General features: G+C 38.4%; 1 protein-coding gene across 1 annotated transcript in view; it reads left to right on the top strand.

The window, feature by feature from the left end:
- The window catches only part of LOC131248864 (uncharacterized), a 56,704-nt gene that overhangs the window by 5,592 nt on the left and 30,388 nt on the right, over positions 1-20,724 (top strand). The window contains exons 3-4 of the mRNA XM_058249356.1: positions 3,463-3,532; positions 3,626-3,731. Of these exons, the coding sequence (XP_058105339.1) occupies positions 3,463-3,532; positions 3,626-3,731 (176 nt within the window). The remainder of the gene's footprint in view (positions 1-3,462; positions 3,533-3,625; positions 3,732-20,724) is intronic.

The raw sequence follows: 20,724 nt of genomic DNA, 5'->3' as shown, positions 1-20,724 counted from the left end.
ATGAATTGGGAGAAAGTTTGCAAATCGGTGTTTCAAGGTGGGGCGGGCTTGAGGAATCTTGGCAGGATGAATTTGGCTCTCCTTGGCAAATGGTTGTGGCCTTTCGGGACGGAAGATGATAGTTTCTGGCGGGAAATCATAGCATCCAAATATGGTTTGCAAAACGGTGGGTGGGAAGTGAGGAGGTCCTCCTTATTCAGAGCATCTCACATTTAGAAAGCGGTTTGGTAGTTAGGGGTTGTTTTAGCAAGGGATTTCTCTAGTCATTGGGGACAGATCCAGAATTAGATTTTAGGATGTTGTTTTGTGCGACGATACTCCCTTTCATGTGGATTATCCTAATATACTCATCTTGCCCCCATAAACAGTCTAATTAATTGTTATTCTTATTGTGACACGGTTGTGGCTTGAGGTCCGCCTTGCAGGCGGAAACTCTCAGATAGTGAGATGGAAGAGTTTATTCAAATTTTGGGTTGTCTCTAGAATATTCACCCTACGGGGGGTGTAGATTTCATTGTTTAGTCCGCCCATAATTCGAGTCATTTTTCAGTCAAATCTTTTTACAACTTGATTCGATCTGAGGACTTTGAGCCCAATGGGGGACATGCCTATCACTTTTGGTTTTATGGGGTTCCACCTATGGTCACAGCTTTCATGTGGTTGGTGGGAAGGAATCGAGTGCTTACGATCGATAATATTAAAAAAAGATCTCTTCCTATTCCCAATGTGTTGCATGTGTTTGCAAGATGCGGAAATGGTCGACCACTTATTTATTTCATGTCCCATCATTCATTCAGTGTGGTCTCATATTTTGGCGGATTTTGATATGGTGTGGGTGGATTTTGACATGGTGTTGGTGATGCCGGGATTGGTGAGGGATCTCCTTTGGGTATGGCATGGAGGTGATGGGGGAAAAAGAGACGGGTCTTCTTGGTTAATGACGCTTCCGGCTGTGTGGTGGTCCATTTGGACTGAGAGGAATTGATGCTGCTTTGGAGACTCTAGATCTGTTGAGGCAGTCGTGAGTCAAGTCAAAGGGTGGATCTCAGAATGGAAAATATCCAATTGTAATAGATAATTTGGGTGGCCTTTGTGGGCGTTTTTGTTCCTACTTTGTTTTTCCCCCCTGCTTTGTTGTTTTGTGTGCAGGCCTTTATAATAAAATTCCATCATCCTTCAAAAAAAAAGAAGATTTAAAGCTCTAGTATCTATGATCCCGGACTAGTAGATTATGCGGATACTAGGGGAGCAAAAATAAATATCACTAATTCATCAGGGATAGATTTGAGTGATGAAGTAACCTTGAGAACCACAAGGTGATGATTGAGCTTAGAAATCTCATTTGAAGTTAATTTGTCAGTAACACCCGAACCAGATACATCATATGATTCAGTGTTAGTTGAAGTTTTAGCTTCAACAGAGCTAGGATTTGTCTTAGTGGGGAGTTGTTCAACAAAGTTAAAGCATGTTTCTTTCGTGTCGACGCATTTGTCCACAGTGTACATGATAAAGCTTATATTTTTCATCATTAAAAAAATTATAATGACATGTCCCAAATCACTGCACTTACCATATCTGCCTGACCTGCCTCCTTGGTCCTGATGGCTCTGAAATATACCACCATCATCACTTTCCCAGACATCACGACCTCCATGATAAGACTTTGCAACAGCTTACCATCTAAGGATAAGATTATTGGCAGGCGACCATCGGCTCTCATTTCATTGAAACAACAAGTAAATAGTCCCTAAGGATGGAGGAGGCTGTCTACTAAGAATCTGAGTATGAATTATCTGAGCATGTTTGAGCATGAATTATCTCAAACATCTGTTAATGCTTTCGCCGAATAACATCTGTTTTTTTTTTTCCCTAATGAATCATCTTTTATTTTTCTAATGAAAATAAACAGAGGAATCCTTTCCACTCCCTTACTTGAATCCGCCCCTTACGGTGCCAAACTGCTCCTCTTCCCTATGATGTCATTGGCCTCCATGAAACCAGAAATTGAAGGGCCTTCGATCTCGTTGATGTACAAATCCAAGATTTGGGAAACATCTTTTGCAGAGTGAAGCAATTAAAGCACCAACTTGTTGTCTAACTGTTTCACCCTACTTGAAAAGTGGTTTTGCATTGTTCTGTTGCCATCTCCCTAACCACAATAAATCCTTAACCCTATATTCCTTCTCAAAAATTCTGATAAAACATACCTTCAAGGAGCTTTTCATTTCTACTCCACCACGACCTAAAATGATCATATCCCCTCCTTTTCTCTTCCTCTTGCCAAACCTTTGGCCTGTTGTCCTCCGCTTGCAAGTTTGGCAGTTCTATCAATGCTTCCTGGAAGAATTTGTTCCTGGTTTTGGTTCCTCTCGATGAACCATGGAAACTAACTGCATTTTCTGACTGATCTCATCCCTGCTAGTTCATCCTATTCACTACTCCAAGCATTCTCCAACATGTCCACCTCTATTTTTCTGCTATCTACCCATTGTCGATCCTTCCATCCCCTCTATTCCTCTTCCAGCTTCAATGAGGGATTTTTATCTCCGATGGCAAAGCCCCTGGATAGTCAAATGCATTTTTTAGGGATGAATATATCTCTTACTCATTTGGATCTTCCAAACAATGTTATCAGATCTCAAACAATGATACTAGCATTCCAAAATCCTCATGCAAGAGCCCTTTACAATACATCTTGCCACATGGGCCCAATCTTCATCTTCATCTGGCTGTCTTTCTTTGTAATCTACCTGGCATGTATTCTCCATCATAGCATTCATCTCAGGCACTGTGTTCCCAACCATCAATATCCACCCATCTATTGTTCTAGCCTAACATTTTGTCATGGGAGTTCTTTGGGACTAGCCATGTTTCTTTGCTGATTATCAGCAAGAACTTTCTTTCCTTTCTGTTTGATCTTTGATGATGGATTCGTGGGTTCTTTAGCTTTTCCTTTTTTCCTGGAAAATGTTTGCATTTGGTGGTTTTTATTGGTTGCTTGAATGTTGGCTATTTTTATAATTTGTCTTTCTGCATGCATGATTTTCAACATTCAACATGATTGATTTGTTGTTTTCTTGAAAATATTTCCATTTAGACATGTCAACAGTTTTGAAATAGGTTGTATATCCATATCATGGCCAAGTGGCATTATCCGTTAGCTCACATTAGGTCACGGTAGCACCTGTGATGATGTTTAGTAAAATAAAAGAAGAAAAATACTAAAAAAACATATTTTATTGACTGAAATAACCTTTTCGATTCTTTTAGGGCATTTTCCTATATATAATATATAAATATAAAAAAGGGTGTTATTTTTTTTTAAAAACAAAATAATGGCCATTATAGATACACCCCATGGTGATATTAAGCCGTTTGACACTTTAGATCTGTTACAATGTTTCTAAACTGTAGTACTTTTTTCTGTAGATTGGTTTCTTATGATCTTCATATTCCACGCAGACCATGCTGGCTGGTATCAAATTGGAAGTCATGACCCCTTCTTTGGAGTCCCCTGATGAGGGCTGTATAGGTTAATTTTCAAGATATTTAATCTTTTAGTGTTTCATTTCTTTTGCTTTAATTTAGGAGGAAATTAGTTTGTAAACAGTTTTTGGTCTTCCAGCAATCGATTTCCACATGCCTCCAATCTGTTCGCCAAGTGTTAGGCCCGGCAGACCAGCTGAGGTGGCGCCAGTAATTTCTAAGCAATTGTCAGATGCTATTTTAAGGTACTTGAATGTTTTTAGAATATCCGTTCAACATTTGGCACGTGCTTATGGATTTCTTTTGTTTAACTTTCTTCGAGAAGATTCACCGTGGTTGTTTTTACTTCTCTTGACATTTGTGTCTGATAAATGTCTCTTAACTGCAATGTTTCTTGCTTTCCATATGAAGTTTTTGGTTGGAGCTTTTCCAACCATGTTCTTGCCATTGTTGCTGTTGAAGTGCTGACTTGCTCTATTTTAAGTCCATCAGACATTAGCCATGCTTCAATCTTGAGCAGTCTTTGTTTTCACCGTCAAGCTTTTATGGTTCTTAATGCAAGAAATCAACTTGTTGTGAGCCTAATGGCCTTCTCAATTAGCAATTTTTGAACAACTTATTTCATATGTAGTAGGGAATCCAAGACATTCAGAAAGCACAATGAGGTAAGTGTGCTGGATAATCCTCCACAAGGGTAAGAGAACTATCTAGTGGGTTTGTTCCCCACTGGATTGTTGATGGATTGAAATGTGCTTATAACCAAAGGCTCAAAAATTCTACAATGATTTCTATCCAAATAGAGAGATAATAGTGCCTTTTGAATTCTTTCACAGAAATGTTGAAAATTAGACAAAAACGGCTTGACTGTAATAATAGTCAAGTTGAATTTAAAGAAATACTTGTCTTGGAATTGCTGGAGTTTTTGAGTTTTTCACCAAAAGTAAAAAAATTTGATTACCTCACAAAAGTCATTGCTTGTGCAATATCGATTAAGTTCAGAAGTTGAATTGAAAGAAGTTAACAGTGTTAGTCATGTATTTAAGTGCAGCAAGGAATTACTGTTTAGCGAACATTTGTTATGTAATCTCTTGAAGAACTGAATTTTATTATCACAAGTTTTTATTACTTTTTGAGGATTAGTTGCTAATAAAGTGGTCTCCTGAATATCAAATTATTTGTTCCATGATTCATCAAGCTCAAATGCATGCTATACATATCACATGGATTATGAGTTGTATCTTATGCATTTTTTCTTATGTTCTTCTTCTTCCTTTTGTTTTCTTTTGTTTTGTGAGATTTTCAGATGTTGCATGTTGCAAAGAAATATAACATAAGCAAATAGCTCCCAGCATTAGTACATTGGTGAAACAAAAAGCTAAAAGATTATGGGAGTACACACCATAAACAACAAATTTGAAATCAGTAGGCACAGCTCACATGATAATTAGAAAACTCAAATGGTCCAAGAGTTGGTTGTTGTTAAGAAATAATGGTATAGGTGTTCTTGTCATTTCTATGTACCATGAGGTTATTATTGTAACCTATGTAAATATTTTAGATAGGCTTGAGAAGATCTTTATCTTTAGGATCTCTTGTGATAAGCTTGATGATTTCTGGAATATTTCTTAATAGACTTGGGAAGCTTGTAAATGCTATATTTTGTATTCATTCCATTCACAACACATCTTCACACCTAACTTGGTTAGCTGAGTTGGTGTTGTACCCTTGACGTGACTCGGGTGATATCCTGTACCATATGTATATATTTATTTAGAAAAAATAAAAATAAAAAATATTATAAATTGTCATGAGGAGGTGACATCATCATGATGGGTATGGCGCAAGTGATGGTCAACGCTCTTTTTGGGAGTCCAATAGTGTAGAAGGGCTGGTCAATTGAGGCCCTTTTACTTTTCACCTTTTCACTCGGGTCAAAATGGTCGGCTCTTTTCGGGAGTCCAATAATGTGGAAGGGCTGGTCAATTGGGGCCCTTTTACTTTTCACCTTTCACTTGGGTCAAAAGATATGATGGATATTTCGAAAGGGGTCAAGGGAATTTTGGTCATTTCACAAAAGTATTAGATGATAGTGAAAATAACATGGATAGCCCCAGGGCATACTTTTGAATTTGATCCGGGTTCATATTCATGCCGAAAAACAAGTTTTGGAGGTGTTACAAGTAAGCAGGGGAAAAACTTCCTCCCCCCCCCCCCCCCCTCTATTGGGCCTTAAAACTGGCCCATGGGCACAAGAGATCTTATAAAAGGGGATTAGTAGGCGATGCCTGACATTATTCTACATGCTTTTGAGAGTTGGAGCCCTAAGGCTTTGCGATAAAGGAAGAAAAGTGGATTACTGTGGCAGCTCTTAGTGCTAAATGCCTCCGTTTTCGTGATCCCGGACAGTTGCAGCCATTGGTGCACGCAATGATTGACGTTCCATCGTTGTTGCAGCGTTGTTTTGGAGTCTTTTCACCTCCTGTCATGAGTCGGAATAACATTGTCTGGCCTTTTATTAATCAATCGGATGAAAATCAGCATTGGAGCATTTTTATTTGGCATTATCAAGCGAGGACTCCTACATTGTCACTTCTTATTCTACCGGACAGCAAGTATCAATATTTTGAATAGAGTGATTTGTGGATCTGTTGTGTTGTGTTGTGTTGTTGGGTCATGTTGACTTCTCTTATTATTACTATGCCCTCCAAGTGTATGTTAAATTGTCTGGCCATACAAAAAATATTTATTTGCTTCTGGATCAACTGTTTACATAAGTCTAATATCAGACCAAGTTCTGATCCGTAGTGATGGCCATGAGAAGAGGAATCTGTGGTGATGCTAATAATGGCTATAGGCAAGCTGTAGAATGTACTCAAGGACAGATTGTTGATCTGACAGTGTATGCCAGAGATGAATCAAACTATGGCACAAACTATGACTCAACTGACTGCCAATATGAGTCAGCTGTTGAACCACCCTAGACAGGTGCATGAGCCACGAGGTGTGGTGGCGAGGACTTTGAGGGGGATGTAGATGAAGAAGGCCATGATGATGAAAACCTCTTTTATGGGTGCAGTGCCATAATGTCAAAGAGCATGAAGACTGGGGTTGGGAGAGGTTGGTGAGAGCCTTGGATACCTCACTTGAGCAGCGCATGAAATTGATGTGCAAGGTCAATTATAGCCAGATTCTTTTGTGGAGTGGCTTGAGTCAATCGAGGAGTTTTGTGAGTGGAAAAATTATGATGACACTCGGAAGGTGAAGTTGGTTTCCTCCAAGTTGAAGGGACATGCTTTATTTTGGTGGAGGAACTTCCAGGAAAAATGAGTGGCAAAAGGTAAGGCTAAGATTCACATTTGGCAGAAGATGAGCACCAAGTTGTCAGAGAAGTTTCTGCTGGTTATGAGCAGGCATGTATTTCAGCAGTTTCAACAGTTTCATCAAGGCACGCAAAGTGTTGATGAACATATGGAGGATTTCTATCAGCTAAAGATCCGTAACAAGCTTCATGAGTTTGAGCAGTAGATTGTGGCATGTTATATCAGTGAGCTTTGAGTAAATTTCTAGGATGCTCTGGCATTGCATACAGTGTCTACTCTTGACGAGGCATACAACCTAGCTATTAAGGTGGAAGAGATGCGGAAGAGGAGCTTCAAGTGCAATTTTGGTGACAAAGGTGCTTCTTTCTCTAGTACCAGGAGTGGGGGCGCTACTCAGACTGCTCACCCAAGGGGGAGGAGTTAGAGGAGGAGCAACATCCATACATAATGATGCTGGTGGTATTCTGATGCAGGACAAGAAAATTAATTATGATATGCAAAATCTCAGGCTTTAGATCATACTAATTCAGAAACAATCACATAAAAATTCCACGTTCCACACAAAAGTTCAAACATTCAAGCAAGGGGAATCTATGCGGGTCCAGGCCTACACATGTTAGGGCTGGATCACTAAAAATTATGGACCAAACAATACTCAAAGGGAAGTATATTCATCCACACATGCACAAAAACATATTCCCAATCTAAGGGATTCATAGGTTTCAATCCAGAGAACCCTAGGGTTTGGGAAAATGGGCAAATAAATTGGAATTAATGCAATCTAGGGTTAGGGTTATGGAAGGTAAGTACGAGAGGGATGAGAGGTGAGAAAACGGAACCTGTCGACAATTCTTGCACGCAGATAGCGAGCCAGACCTGACGCACGTGCGCAGGGACCTGGCCACACGTATGAGGGGGCCCCGATTCCGGAAACCGACTCCTTGAGTCTGGTCGGCCAAGGGTGGGCTTCAAAACCCCCGGGTTTCGGCTCGATCCGATGTGCGGTCTGTGCGTAGTGCTCCGTCGAAGTTTCAGCTCTCCTGCAGGGCTAGATTCTGGAATTCTGCTGTAAAGAGGAAAATTGCTGCAATAAAGGATAGATTTAAGGCGTAGATGATTGTAAGAGATGAGAAGTATGGATAGTAGAAGATGCGGACGAATCGGGATAGATGTGGCTTCGCACCACGGTAGTCAGCCCTTTGAGGAAGAGAGGGTTTCACACCCAATTGGATTTTCACAACTCAGAGCTCAGAGGAGTAGAAAAAACGCAGGAATTTTTTATTAAACTTCAATGAGAAAAAAACCTACAAGGGGTGTCATTTATAAGAAAACCCTATACCCCAAAACTCGCTCCATGTGCGCTACCTATTAATAAAAAATAACAAATAATCAAAGCATATAAATCGTCCATGATATTCTAAATAACAATAATAAGCAAAACCTAAAATACGAGATTACTTAGATTAGTGGGTCATGATAATGAGAACCCATGGTGGGATTTACATGGTTATCGGGCCCACTCCAACGAACCAAAATGTAGTTTTCTAACTAGGAGGTCTTCCCTGGACGTTGTCATTGATCCAGATCAATGGTGGGGTCCTTGCGGACGTGTGCAGGGGGGCGTGCGTGTGCGTGTGATGTCCCCATCATATTCAGTGTTTTAAATATGACGAGAGAGGCCACTGATCAACAGAGTACCCTAAGACTAAGAGACAGTTTAATACATATGTGGATGATGATGTTGGACCGGTCTTTGACGAGGAACTAGAAGATTCAGTCCCAATCAAGGTGTCCCGTATCGGTATCGGTTGGCGTAGTAACGGCGCAAATTTTTTTTTGCCAAAAAATATGAAAAATATGATCAGAATATTCTAAGCATCAAATATGCATTCATATAAAATGGTGTTTAGAGCATGTGAGAAGTTGTATCATAGTGAATTTGATTACTAGGAGAGTTGGCGTTGCCAATTTGGGGCTGACTTGGTTGCTTATTATGAGGTGCGTTATGATCGCACCAAAATTAACAATTAAAACTATTCAAATAATTTGATTTTGGCATTGTGAGTTAGCAATTGTAGTCCATAATTTAATTGTCAAATTTCAAGTTAATATATGTCTTGTGTACAATTTTTTAAGGCTTGAATTAGGAGGGACTCGAATGTAAAGTGCAGTACACGTGTCAAAGTTTTTTGGGCCTCATGGTGACTAGGGAGAGTTGCTTATTATGAGGTGCGTTATGATCGCACCAAAAGTCCCCGAGGAGTATTCCGGTCTGAGAAATGTCATCTTTTGCACCCAATGAACTGCAGGTGGTAAGGTATGCAACATGGTCATTGATAGTGGTAGCTTTGAAAATTTTGTTTATTAGGAAATGGTAAATAAATTGAAATTGCCCACTAAAGCACATGTCAGGCCCTGTAAGTTATCTTGGGTCTGGATATTATCGATAATATCACCGATATTATTAGTATGGCCAGCTCGGTGATACTGATAACACCAGTAGTATCAGAAATCTATGTATTGGGGATATCTTGTTGATGTAATCGAAAAGTATCATAAATGTATCGCCAATGTATCGCCAATGTTTTTGATTGCATAAATTTCAGACGTTTCTTGTATCACCAATGTATCGGTGATATTTCAATAATATTGCCAATGTATTGATATCACAAAAAAAATCTGTTTATTAAAAAAATTTCCATTTCAATGTGAGTTCATGGGTTTGAGTACCCATTGTGGTGAAATCCCACTGTAGTGTGAGTGCGTGGGTGTGTGTGTGTAGGGTGTGAATGCGTGTGTTAAAAAAAAAATCCATTTCAAAATTTTTTGATGGGTGCATGTTTGTATGTGTATATGTATATGTATGCATGGGTGGATGGATGTTTGTTTGCGTGCATGCATGGATGGTTGGATGCATGGTTGGTTGGTTGGTTGGATGGAAGGATGGATACATGTGCATGGATGGATGGATTAAGCATGTGTGTATATATGTATGTGTCATTGCATGCATATATGTATGCATGCATTGGATGGATCATGCATGTGTTGGTATCTATGTATGTGCTTGCATGGATGGATTGCTTGGTTGGATGGATGGATCCATGTTTCCCCAATGTTTCCCTGAGTCAATGATACATGCTTTTAGGCCCCTATTAAAGGGAAACTTATTATTTGATTCCTAAATATGCTAATATGAGTCTTTTTTGCTATTATTTGATTATTTAATATGCAAATTTGTGTATTTTAGTATCTCTTGAAATATCATTGAAAGATTCCACCATTTTCTCCATGCTTCCCCAATGTTTCCTAAGTTAGTGTTACATGCCTTTGGGCCCCCATTAAAGGGAAACTTATTATGTGTGCGTCTTTTTTTTTTTTTCCTGCAATCATTTGATTCCTAAATATGTAAATGTGCATTTCAGCATCTCCTGATATTTCATTGAAAAATTCCACCACTTTCCCCATTTCCCTCAAAATTTCCCTTATTCAGCGATACATTTCTGAATATCGGCTATAATATCAGCAATATCGAAACATGTTTCCATATCCCCAGTCAACGATACATGTAATGATAACTGATACTATGAACACCGGGTCCGAAAAGGCTACGAGGTAACTGTGACACATAGGTGCAAGGTGTCATTCTCCATTGGTAAGAACTATGATGTTATTTGGTGTGATGTTATCACGGTTGCCAGGACAGCCGTGGCAATATGACAAAAATGGTCCATCACGAGAACACTAACACTTTTGTTTTGTGGCAAAACAGTGTAGAGGTGGTTCTCTGGCTAATGAGAGTGGTTTCGAGAAAGGCTGTAGTGGAGCTGCGAACTTAGTTAATGTGGCTGGATTTATGTAAAAGAGCAAAAGACTTTGGTGTTATTTATGCTCTTTTGGTGCTTGAAAAAGAGTCTGACAAGGAGCTGGTTATTCTTGATTTTTTTTTTTCCCCTGAGGATTTATTCCTGATTATGTTAAAACCATCCTGTGGGACTTCACGGGTGTGGTCCCTGGAGAGTTACCTGTGGGACTCCCCCTATGCAAGATGTTCAACACCATATTGATTTGGTGACCCAGGCTTCTTTACCAAACTTGGCTTATTACCTTATGAGCCCTCAAGAGCATGCCAAGCTGCATTGTCAAGTGGAAAAGCTACTCAAGAAGAGCACAATTAGGGAATGTATGAGTCCCTGTGCAATACCCATACTTTTAACTACTAAAAAGGACAGTATGTAGTATGTTTGTGTGGAAAGTTGGGCAATCGACATGATTACTGTCAAGTACCCATTTCCTATACCGCGGCTCAACAACATGTTGGATATGTTATCTGGTGCAAAAATGTTATCTAAAATTGACTTGCACAATGCGTATCACCAAATTTGTATCAAGCCGGGCGATGGATGGAAGACTGCGTTTAAGATGTGGGAGGGCTTATACGAATAGTTGGTTATGCCATTTGGTGTTTCCAATGCTCCTAGTACTTCTATGCGGGTCATGAATCTTGTACTTCATCTTTTTACTTGAAAGTTTGTGGTAGTTTACTTTGATGATATTCTAGTCTACAGTGTGGACGGGGAAAAACACTTGTTGCATCTGAGGCAAGTTATGCAGGTTCTTCAATAGGAGAAACTTTATATTAATCTTTGCAAGTATACTTTCTTATCTAATAGCTTGGTATTCTTGACATTTATTATATCTGCAGATGGGGTTTGTATGTATGACTCCAAAGTACCTGCTATTTGGAGTTGCCTACTCCCCGTACTATCACCGAAGTCTATAGTTTTCAAGGACGAGCTTCTTTCTATAGGTGGTTCACCAGGGTTTAGTTCTATTAAGGCTTCGATTATCGACTGTATTAAAGGAGGCTCTTTTATCTGGACTTCTGTAGTGGAACAACGCGTTCAGGTTACTGAGGATTGTATGACTCGGGCACCTGTATTAGCTGTACCGGATTTTGAAAGGGTCTTTGAAGTATGTTGTTGAAAGAGGTGAGCTCACAGTCTGGGGGGGGGGGGGGGGGGGGTGGGTCTTTGAAGTATGTTGTTGAAAGAATAAATAAATTAGAACTTAATCAAAGATCTCAATCGTAATAGTATTGAGAAATTGATTCAAAACGTGTTCATAGGATAACCTTACACCAAAAACCAAGGTTTTAGGTAGGACAACCTTACATGAACTAGTAAGGATCAAGATCGCAAACTAGAACAAGAGAATAAAAAAATAAATGCAGCTATCTATTACAAGCATTCACCATATGTACATAAAGATTTACAAACATTCACCACATGTACATCTCAAAAATCATTCACCACATAAACACCAGGAATTATAGTGGTTCGGTGTGTACACCAACTGTCCTCAAACAACCACACCTCCACTCCCAATAATCACAACCCACGTGATATTGACGTTCACTAAAAATCAAGGTTTTCTCAGGTTCACCTTAAAACCTATACAATTGTGATTTTAGAAGGGCTATCACAATCAAAACCCCACGCACACTGAGATTCTCTGGCTATCTCAGTCAAAACCAATATATGAGATTTTTTCTGGCTAATCTCAAACAAAACCAATAACAGAAAGTAAATACTTATCTTCTTCAGAAGACATTGAATGGTGTAGCCCGTAGAACCGCTTTGGTTGATGACGAATGTTCAATGTTCAATGTCCAATAACCAAAATGAAGGGTTCTAGGTTCTAAATAGATTTTAACTTGATTCAAACCTAGGATACTTGTTTGAATTTCTTAGATCTCAAAAGGAAGAACAAGAACTCCCTTTAAAACATATGATTCATGAAAAGAGATATAGAAATTACAAAACAATAAGTAATTAAAAAGAATTTAAAATACCGTTCTATAACATGAAGAAGATGGAGACTTTTCTATCTCAAAGTGAAGGCTCTTGGTGGCTTGAATGATGTAATTCGGAGTGAGAAAGACCTCTATATATAGGCTAAAAAATTGTTCCTTCGACTGGTCTAAGAAACAATCAAATTTTAAATTTCAGGCGTGATCGGATCAAACTGTCCTTCGACTGGTCGAGTGGCCTGCTTGACTGGTCGAGCAATGCCTTCGACCGGTCAAGGATGCCTAAAATCCGTTGCCGGACTTCGAGTCGAGCCACCTTTGACTGGTCGAGGGTGTGCCTTCGACTGGTCGATCCCATTTCTGGACTGGTCGAGGAACCAACAAATTTTATCCGATTTTCAATTGAAACTACTAGTTGAAGTTTTTCCTAGACTGGTCGAACCAAAGCCTAGACTAGTCGAACTAAGGTTTAGACTAGTCGAACTTAAGCCTATTTAAAGTATAGAAACCCAATTATGTTTGGCATTCGAAAGAACCTAAGTCTAAGGTGTTTCTTGGGTCAAATATACCTGAAAACATTGAACATTGAAGTGTATACTTTGTAGCTTGTTCTTGAATATTTAGTTGCATTCATTCTATCTTCTACTTGAAGTAATCTTGCAAATGTAGCTTGATCTTGAACTACAAGTAGAGCTTGAGTACTTTGGACTTTTCATGTCTTGAACTTGCACTTTCCAAGGAACTTGAAGGTGAACTTTCCATCTTGATTCACGTGAAGGTGAACTTTCTATCTTTTGAGTTACCACATCACAAGTTGTTTTGTCCATTGAAATTTGACAAATAAATGTGCTTTATATATCACGGCGCTTACAATCTCCCCCTTTGTCAAATTCGTGACAAAACATAACAAAACAATCATAAAAGTTCAACATATCTGCTTTGCTTGAAATCAGAGTCTCCCTCAATATGAGTGCGTAAAATTTTACTCCCCCTCAATCAGTGCTTCACTGCTTTGTGCAGAATATGAATACCTGTGTATTAACATACATATCCATTCCATTTCTAATAATATATATGCAATCAATTCCAATATCATCATCATATCAATCATATCCATACAGATCAATCTATCATACAAAACTCTCCCCCTTTTTGTCACAAGTTGACAAAGGAAAGTAGGAATATGAGGTAAATGAATAATAGAATGGCAAGATAAGCATCTTGATTAAGAGTGAAACATGAGTAACCAAAAAGAGAGCATAATAATATCCAAAATATCAGCCAACTTATACAACCAACTTAAGCATCGGTTTATAGTTATACAACCTTAAAATCAAAACAAAGCAAACTAATCGGAACCAGAGGAAGAAGGCGGTGGAATAGATGGGTCAATCTGGTGAAGGCCCTCCATTATGCGATGAAAATATTTTCGCACATATTTCATTAATGAGCGATGGCTTTCAGCCAGACTATCCTGAGATACTTTTAAAGCATCCACCTTGTCCTCTAGAGAGCGAAGGTGATCATCGAATTGAGACGGATGAAAGTCAGGATCTGCCTCATCATTAGTCTCTAACTCATCAAAGATATGATCCATCGTAGTATCTGCTGGCAACGGTGCTACCTCTTCCTCGACCTCATCCTTGTCTTGCTGACTGGGGAGGTAATTCAAAGTCATTTTATTAATGTTCGTATTGTCTAATGGAAGAACTGACTCAGCGGCCTCAGTGGTCGGAACGACAACATTACAATGAAGGGCAAGTGTAGTCATAAGATAAGCGAATGGAATAGAACTATGACCAGGATGAATGTGAAACTGGATGATCAAGTAACAGATCAAGGAAGGAAGGCAAATGGGGATACCCGATGCAACAACATGGAGAATACGAGCCATCAATGGAGTGAGCGCAGATTTGTTTCCAGATCGCGAATAGACATTTGAAGTAAAAATGCGGTGAAGGACACGAAAACGGGGAATCATCTAGGTGGCACTTAGTGCATTATTGCCACTCCACTCGGCATTAAATCGGCATAATTTACGGGTAATGTCCCTACGCTCAGATTCAAACATCTTATCAGAAAGAGGATGAATCAAGATACCTTCATCATTAACATTTACATCAAGTAGGCCCGAAATTAGATGCCTATCTATCGGCACTGTTGCTTCTCTAAAGTTGATGGAGAATGTAAGATTTTCAAGGGACAACTCCCCGATAGATGCAAACATGCCTTGTGCAATGGTGCGGTAAGCAGGTCCGCCCCAACCAAAAATATTTTCCCAACCAATGGCCGAGAAAAGAGGCAACAACTTGAAACGAGCATTATGATCAAGATTTACCGTCATTTCGATTATTATATCTCGAGTGTGGAAATCCCTTGCATGCTCCGAATCTTCTTCGGGAGCTCTCAGGGTTCTCACCCTAATTGGAGTCGTCTGGGAGGAGGAGCCGCTAGGGCCCTTGTGTGTGACCTTCCTCTTAGAGCGATGCTCCATGTAGAGTATGCACAAGAGAGTATAATATATGGGTTCGGCTAAGGTCAGATTTTTGCCCAAAAACCCTTGTACAAAAGAGTGAAAATCACAAATCAACAACACCACAAAGATTAAAATGCATAGAAGAACCCGAATCTAGAAATAAATTGAAAATGATGCACTTACAAGGACTCTATGGAGATGGGTTTGACGGGTCGAGCAAGGAGTTGTTGGGGAAGAAGAAGAAAATGGAAAGAAAAAGTGATTTCCCCCCTTTTAGGAAGCCAACCTGTGCTCCTCGACCGGTCGAGTACGTGCTCGACTTGTCGAGGCTCGACTGGTCGAGGACGTGCTCGACCGGTCGTGCAGACAAAAAATAATAATTTATTTTTGAAAATTTTCAAAATTTTGCATAAAAATAAACAAATGAACATGACATATTCAATTTGAAATGCACATACCAATATCATGTTTCAATTTAGAGAACCTATTCCTGTCAAGCGGTTTCGTCATGATATCGGCAAGCTGATTTTCGGTCTGCATGTATTCTAAAGAGATGCTCTTATCTTCAACTAATTCTCGAATATAATGATAACGAATGTCTATGTGCTTCGTACGAGAATGTTGAATAGGATTTTTAGAAATGTTAATTGCGCTAGAGTTATCGCAATACAAGATCATTGTATCTTGCGCAATTCCGTAATCGGTTAGCATTCTCTTCATCCAAACCAGCTGGGTACATGCATTATCGGCTGCGATGTATTCAGCCTCAGCTGTGGATAAGGATACCGAACTTTGTTTCTTACTGTGCCAGGAAACCAAATAATTTCCAACGTAGAAACATCCACCACTAGTAGACTTTCTATCATTGATGTTCCTAGCCCAGTCAACATCTGTATATCTAGCTAATTGTACATTTGTATCATGTGGATACCGAAGACTGTAATTAGCAGTACTTGCGACATATCTAATTATTCGCTTAACAGCAATAAGATGTGATTCTTTGGGATCAGATTGATATCTTGCACAGATTCCAACACTGAAGGAAATATCTGGTCTACTAGCAGTTAAGTATAATAGACTACCAATCATGCTACGATATAAGCGAGAGTATATACTCTTACCTGTTTCATCCTTTGAGAGTCGTACTCATAGGAGTATCTAATTTCTTACCATTCTCGAATCCAAATTTCTTAACTAAATTTAGGGTGTATTTGGTTTGAGAAATGAAGATACCCTCTTCTTGCTATTTAACTTGTAAACTCAGAAAGTAATTTAGTTCTCCAACCATACTCATTTCGAATTTGAATTTCATTAGTTCTGCAAACTCAACGGACATGTTAGTACATGTAGAACCATATATGATATCATCAACATATATCTGTACAATCAGTATGTGTTCATTGTATTTTTTAACAAATAAGGTCTTATCAAATGCTTCCCATGATAAAATTGTGATCGAGTAAGAACTTATTCAGCTTTTCATACCATGCCCTGGCAGCTTGTTTTAAGCTGTAAAGTGCCTTTTTAAGGCGATATACATGATTTAAGTGTTTGGGGTCCTCAAAACCCTTAGGTTGTTCAACATACACTTCTTCATGTAAATCTCCATTTAAGAAAGCACTTTTGACATCCATTTGATATATTTTGAATTTTTTAAAGCAAGTAATGGATATAAACAATCTGGTGGATTCAAGACGGGCTACTGGTCTAAAGGTTTCATCATAATCTATTTCTTCTATTTAAGTGTACCCTTGTACAACCAGTCTAGCCTTGTTTCTAATTATATTGCCCAATTCATCAGATTTGTTTTTGAAAGTCCATTTGGTTCCAATTATATGTTTATCAGTTGGTCTTGGAACCAAATACCAATCATCATTTCTTACAAATTGATTCAATTCTTCTTGCATGGCTACAATCTAATTTTCATCAGTAAGTGTCTCTTTTACGTTGGCCGGTTCAACTTGAGAAGTAAAGCAAACATAATTGCAGATATTCTCTAGTTGTTTTCTTGTTCGCACACCAGTGAGAGGATTCCCTAAGATTAGATTAGTAGGATGATCCTTGACTAATCTTAGTTCAGTATTAACTGGACTTGATGAAGAGTCAGGTTTTTCAATTAAATTGACTTCATCATCTTCTTGACTAGGTGTGGGTGTGATCAGGTGATCATCGATTACAACATTAATGGATTCCTGAATCACTCCTGTTCTTTTATTCAGAACACGATACGCTTGACTATTCAAAGCATATCCCAAGAAAATCCCTTCATCACTCTTTGCTTCAAACTTTCCTAAGTTTTCAGGGTCGCGTAAAATAAAGCATTTACTTTCAAAAATTTGAAAGTACTTAACAGTTGGTTTCTTATTGAACCATAATTCATAAGCTGTTTTATGTTTCGATTTTCTTATATACACTTGATTTATAATATAGCATGCAGTATTTATAGCTTCAGCCCACAAATTGTTAGGTAGATTCATGCTATTCAACATAACATTGGCCATCTCTTGTAGTACTCTATTTTTCCTTTCAACAACCCTATTTTGTTGAGGTGTCTTAGGAGCAGAAAACTCATGCGATATGCCATGATTGGTACAGTATTTCTCAAAATTGCTATTTTCGAATTCAGTACCATGATCACTTCTGATCTTGATAACATTAATTTCTTTTTCGATCTGAATTCGTTTTAGAGTCCTTTTAACTTCATCAAGAGTTTCAGATTTTTCTCTCATGAAAGCTACCTAAGTAAATCTGGTAAAGTCATCGACGATAACCAAAAAGTGCTTTTTACCGCCTCGACTCTCCATTCTTGTCGGTCCAACTAAGTCCATATGAAGAAGTTCAAGGGGTTTGGTTGTGGTTAAGGAGTTCACCTTCATGTGACTACTCCTAAATTGCTTGCCAATTTGGCATGCGCCCCATATTCTATCAACCATTTTCAATTTGGGTAGACCTCGAATAAGATCAACTTTGCTCAATCTATAGAGGTTTCAGTAATTGACATGTCCAAGACGTTTATGCCACAATTCTGATTCGACTGTTTGGATCATGTAACAAGAAAGTTTAGACGAGCATGTCTCATTGATAATATAACAATTTTCAGAAGTCCTACGACCATTTAGAATCACACAACCTTTCTCATTTAAAATCTCATATCTTTGATTAGTGAATTTTACACTGTTTGTTATCGCAAATTTGAGATATTCTAAGAATATTGTGTTTAAGACCTTCAACACATTAAACATTTTACAAAGGAGGAAGGTTAGAGAGTTGTGCAATACCTTGGCCTATAATCTTGCAATTGCTTCCATCACGAAAAGTAACTGAACCATCGTTCATTTCTTTGTAGTTGGTGAATATCTCCTTGTCACCTATCACATGTCTTGAACATCCACTGTCCAGGTACCATTTTGAATGGCCAGAAGCTTTGAAGGCGGTGTGGGCAACAAGACAAGTAACTTTAGGAACCCACTTCATTGTAGTCCTGGGTTTAGGAGTACCATTGGTTTTTCTTGGTTTGTAAGAGTTGAAATATCTTTGTTTGTCAACTCCGATAACATTCAAGTTAGATTTGAGAAGCTCTTTGAGTAAGTCCACTATTTTTTCAGCTAAGGGGTTATGGCTTTGATTTCTAAAGATGATGTTATTAGGCTTGATTTTGGAAGCTTGAAAAGGTTTTGAATTTTTGAAATTGTTTTGGTTATTTCTCAAGTTCTTACCTTTCAAGTTCGAGGACTCTCCTTTTACAAAAATAGGAAATGCATTCTTATTTTTCAGTGAAACATTTTTAATATAGCCTAGACCCGATCTATCGCCACATTTTCTGGATGTGGTTAGTAATTTTTCTAGCTTAGGGTCTCCATGTGCGTATCTTCAAGTGTCCTTAGAACTCAATAGAGAAGAGATTTCGATTTTTAACTTCTCATTTTGTATTTTGAGTTTTTCAAATTCAGAAGTCTTAAAACTTAAATCAAGTTTTGTTTTTTCATAACAATCAGAAAAATGAGACTTTTCCAAAACAACATTTTCAAGTTCTTTCAGTTTTAGAAAATTTTCTTTTTGAATCTTTAACATGACAACTATTTTGCAACTCTCCCTGTATAGAGCATTATAGGCGTCTCGAATATCATCTTCATTCTCATTTTCAGGGTCACTCCTGAGATTCTCATAATCAGATAAGTTGCAACTATCTGAAGAGGTGACTCTGGCTATAGTCATTAGGGCTTTTACTTCATTTGAAGTTTCTTGTTCAGATTCATCCGACTCAGATGAGCTTTTAGAGCCGGATGATTCATCCCAAGTTGCAATCATGCCCTTTCTTTTTGATCTATCCCTTTTGGGACATTTATTCGCCAAATGCCAATATTCATGGCAGTTGAAACATTGGCTGTCTTTTACAGATTTCTAAGTTTTTGTTTTTCCTTTTCTTTTATTGGAAGATTTTTGAAAATCAGATCGTTTCTTATTTTTGAAAATTCTGTAGAACTTTTTAGCAAATAAAGCCATATCATCCTCAGTATCTTCTAAATCAGAATTAACATTGTTTTCTTTTGAAATAGACTTGGATGACTTAAGGGCTATGGACTTACCTTTTGGAGCTTTGAAACTTAACTCATATGTTTGGAGTGAACCGACTAACTCCACAACCTTCATTTGATCAGTGTCTCTAAGTTCCTGAATGACAGTTACTTTGGAATTAAACCTCTCAGGAAGTGATCGCAGTATCTTAGCGCAAACCTTGCTTTCTGGGATTCTATCGCCTAGACCCCACATGGAATTCACTATATCATTTAATTTTGTATAGAAGTCCATGAATGTTTCATTTTCTTCCATACGTATTTCCTCAAACCTTGTTGTGAGGATTTGGACTTTAGATTTCTTGACATTAGTGGTTCCTTCATGTGTCATTTCAAGGATGTCCTAGGCTTGCTTAGCTGTATCACATGATATAATCCTTTTGAATTCATCAGGTGATAGAGCGCAAGTAATGGCATTTAGGGCCTTTGCATTTGCACTGCTCTCATTTTTCTGAGGTGTGGTCCATAAATAATAAGGTGATTCTTTAATGGACTTGGTTCCATCACTGCCTAGAACCTCAGACATTGGTGGTTTCCATTTGGTCATCGTGGCTTGCCACACGCTTTCATCAATGGATTTTAAGAAAATCCGCATTCTGGCTTTCCAATAGGCATAATTTGAGAAATCAAATGGTGGTGGCCTGGTAATAGACAGGCTATCGAAATTTGACATATTAGAAGCCCTGGATCTTTAAACTCTAGGAAATTAATCCAAATAAATGAGCCACTTAGCTTTGATACCACTTGAAAGAGGCGAGCTTAGAGTCCTTTTTGGGGGGGGGGGGGGAGATAAATAAATCAGAACTTAATCAAAGATCTCAATCGTAATAGTATTGAGAAATTGATTCAAACCGTGTTCATAGGACAACCTTACACCAAAAACTAAGGTTTTAGGTAGGAGAACCTTACATGAATTAGTAAGGATCAAGATCGCAAACTAGAACAAGAGAATAAAAAAATAAATGCAGCTATCTATTACAAGCATTCACCATATGTACATAAAGATTTACAAACATTCACCACAAGTACATCTAAAAAATCATTCACCACATAAACACC

This window comes from Magnolia sinica, chromosome 6 (assembly GCF_029962835.1).
Source record: "Magnolia sinica isolate HGM2019 chromosome 6, MsV1, whole genome shotgun sequence".
Lineage (NCBI taxonomy): Eukaryota > Viridiplantae > Streptophyta > Magnoliopsida > Magnoliales > Magnoliaceae > Magnolia > Magnolia sinica.
This window is presented reverse-complemented; position numbering and strand designations above follow the sequence as displayed.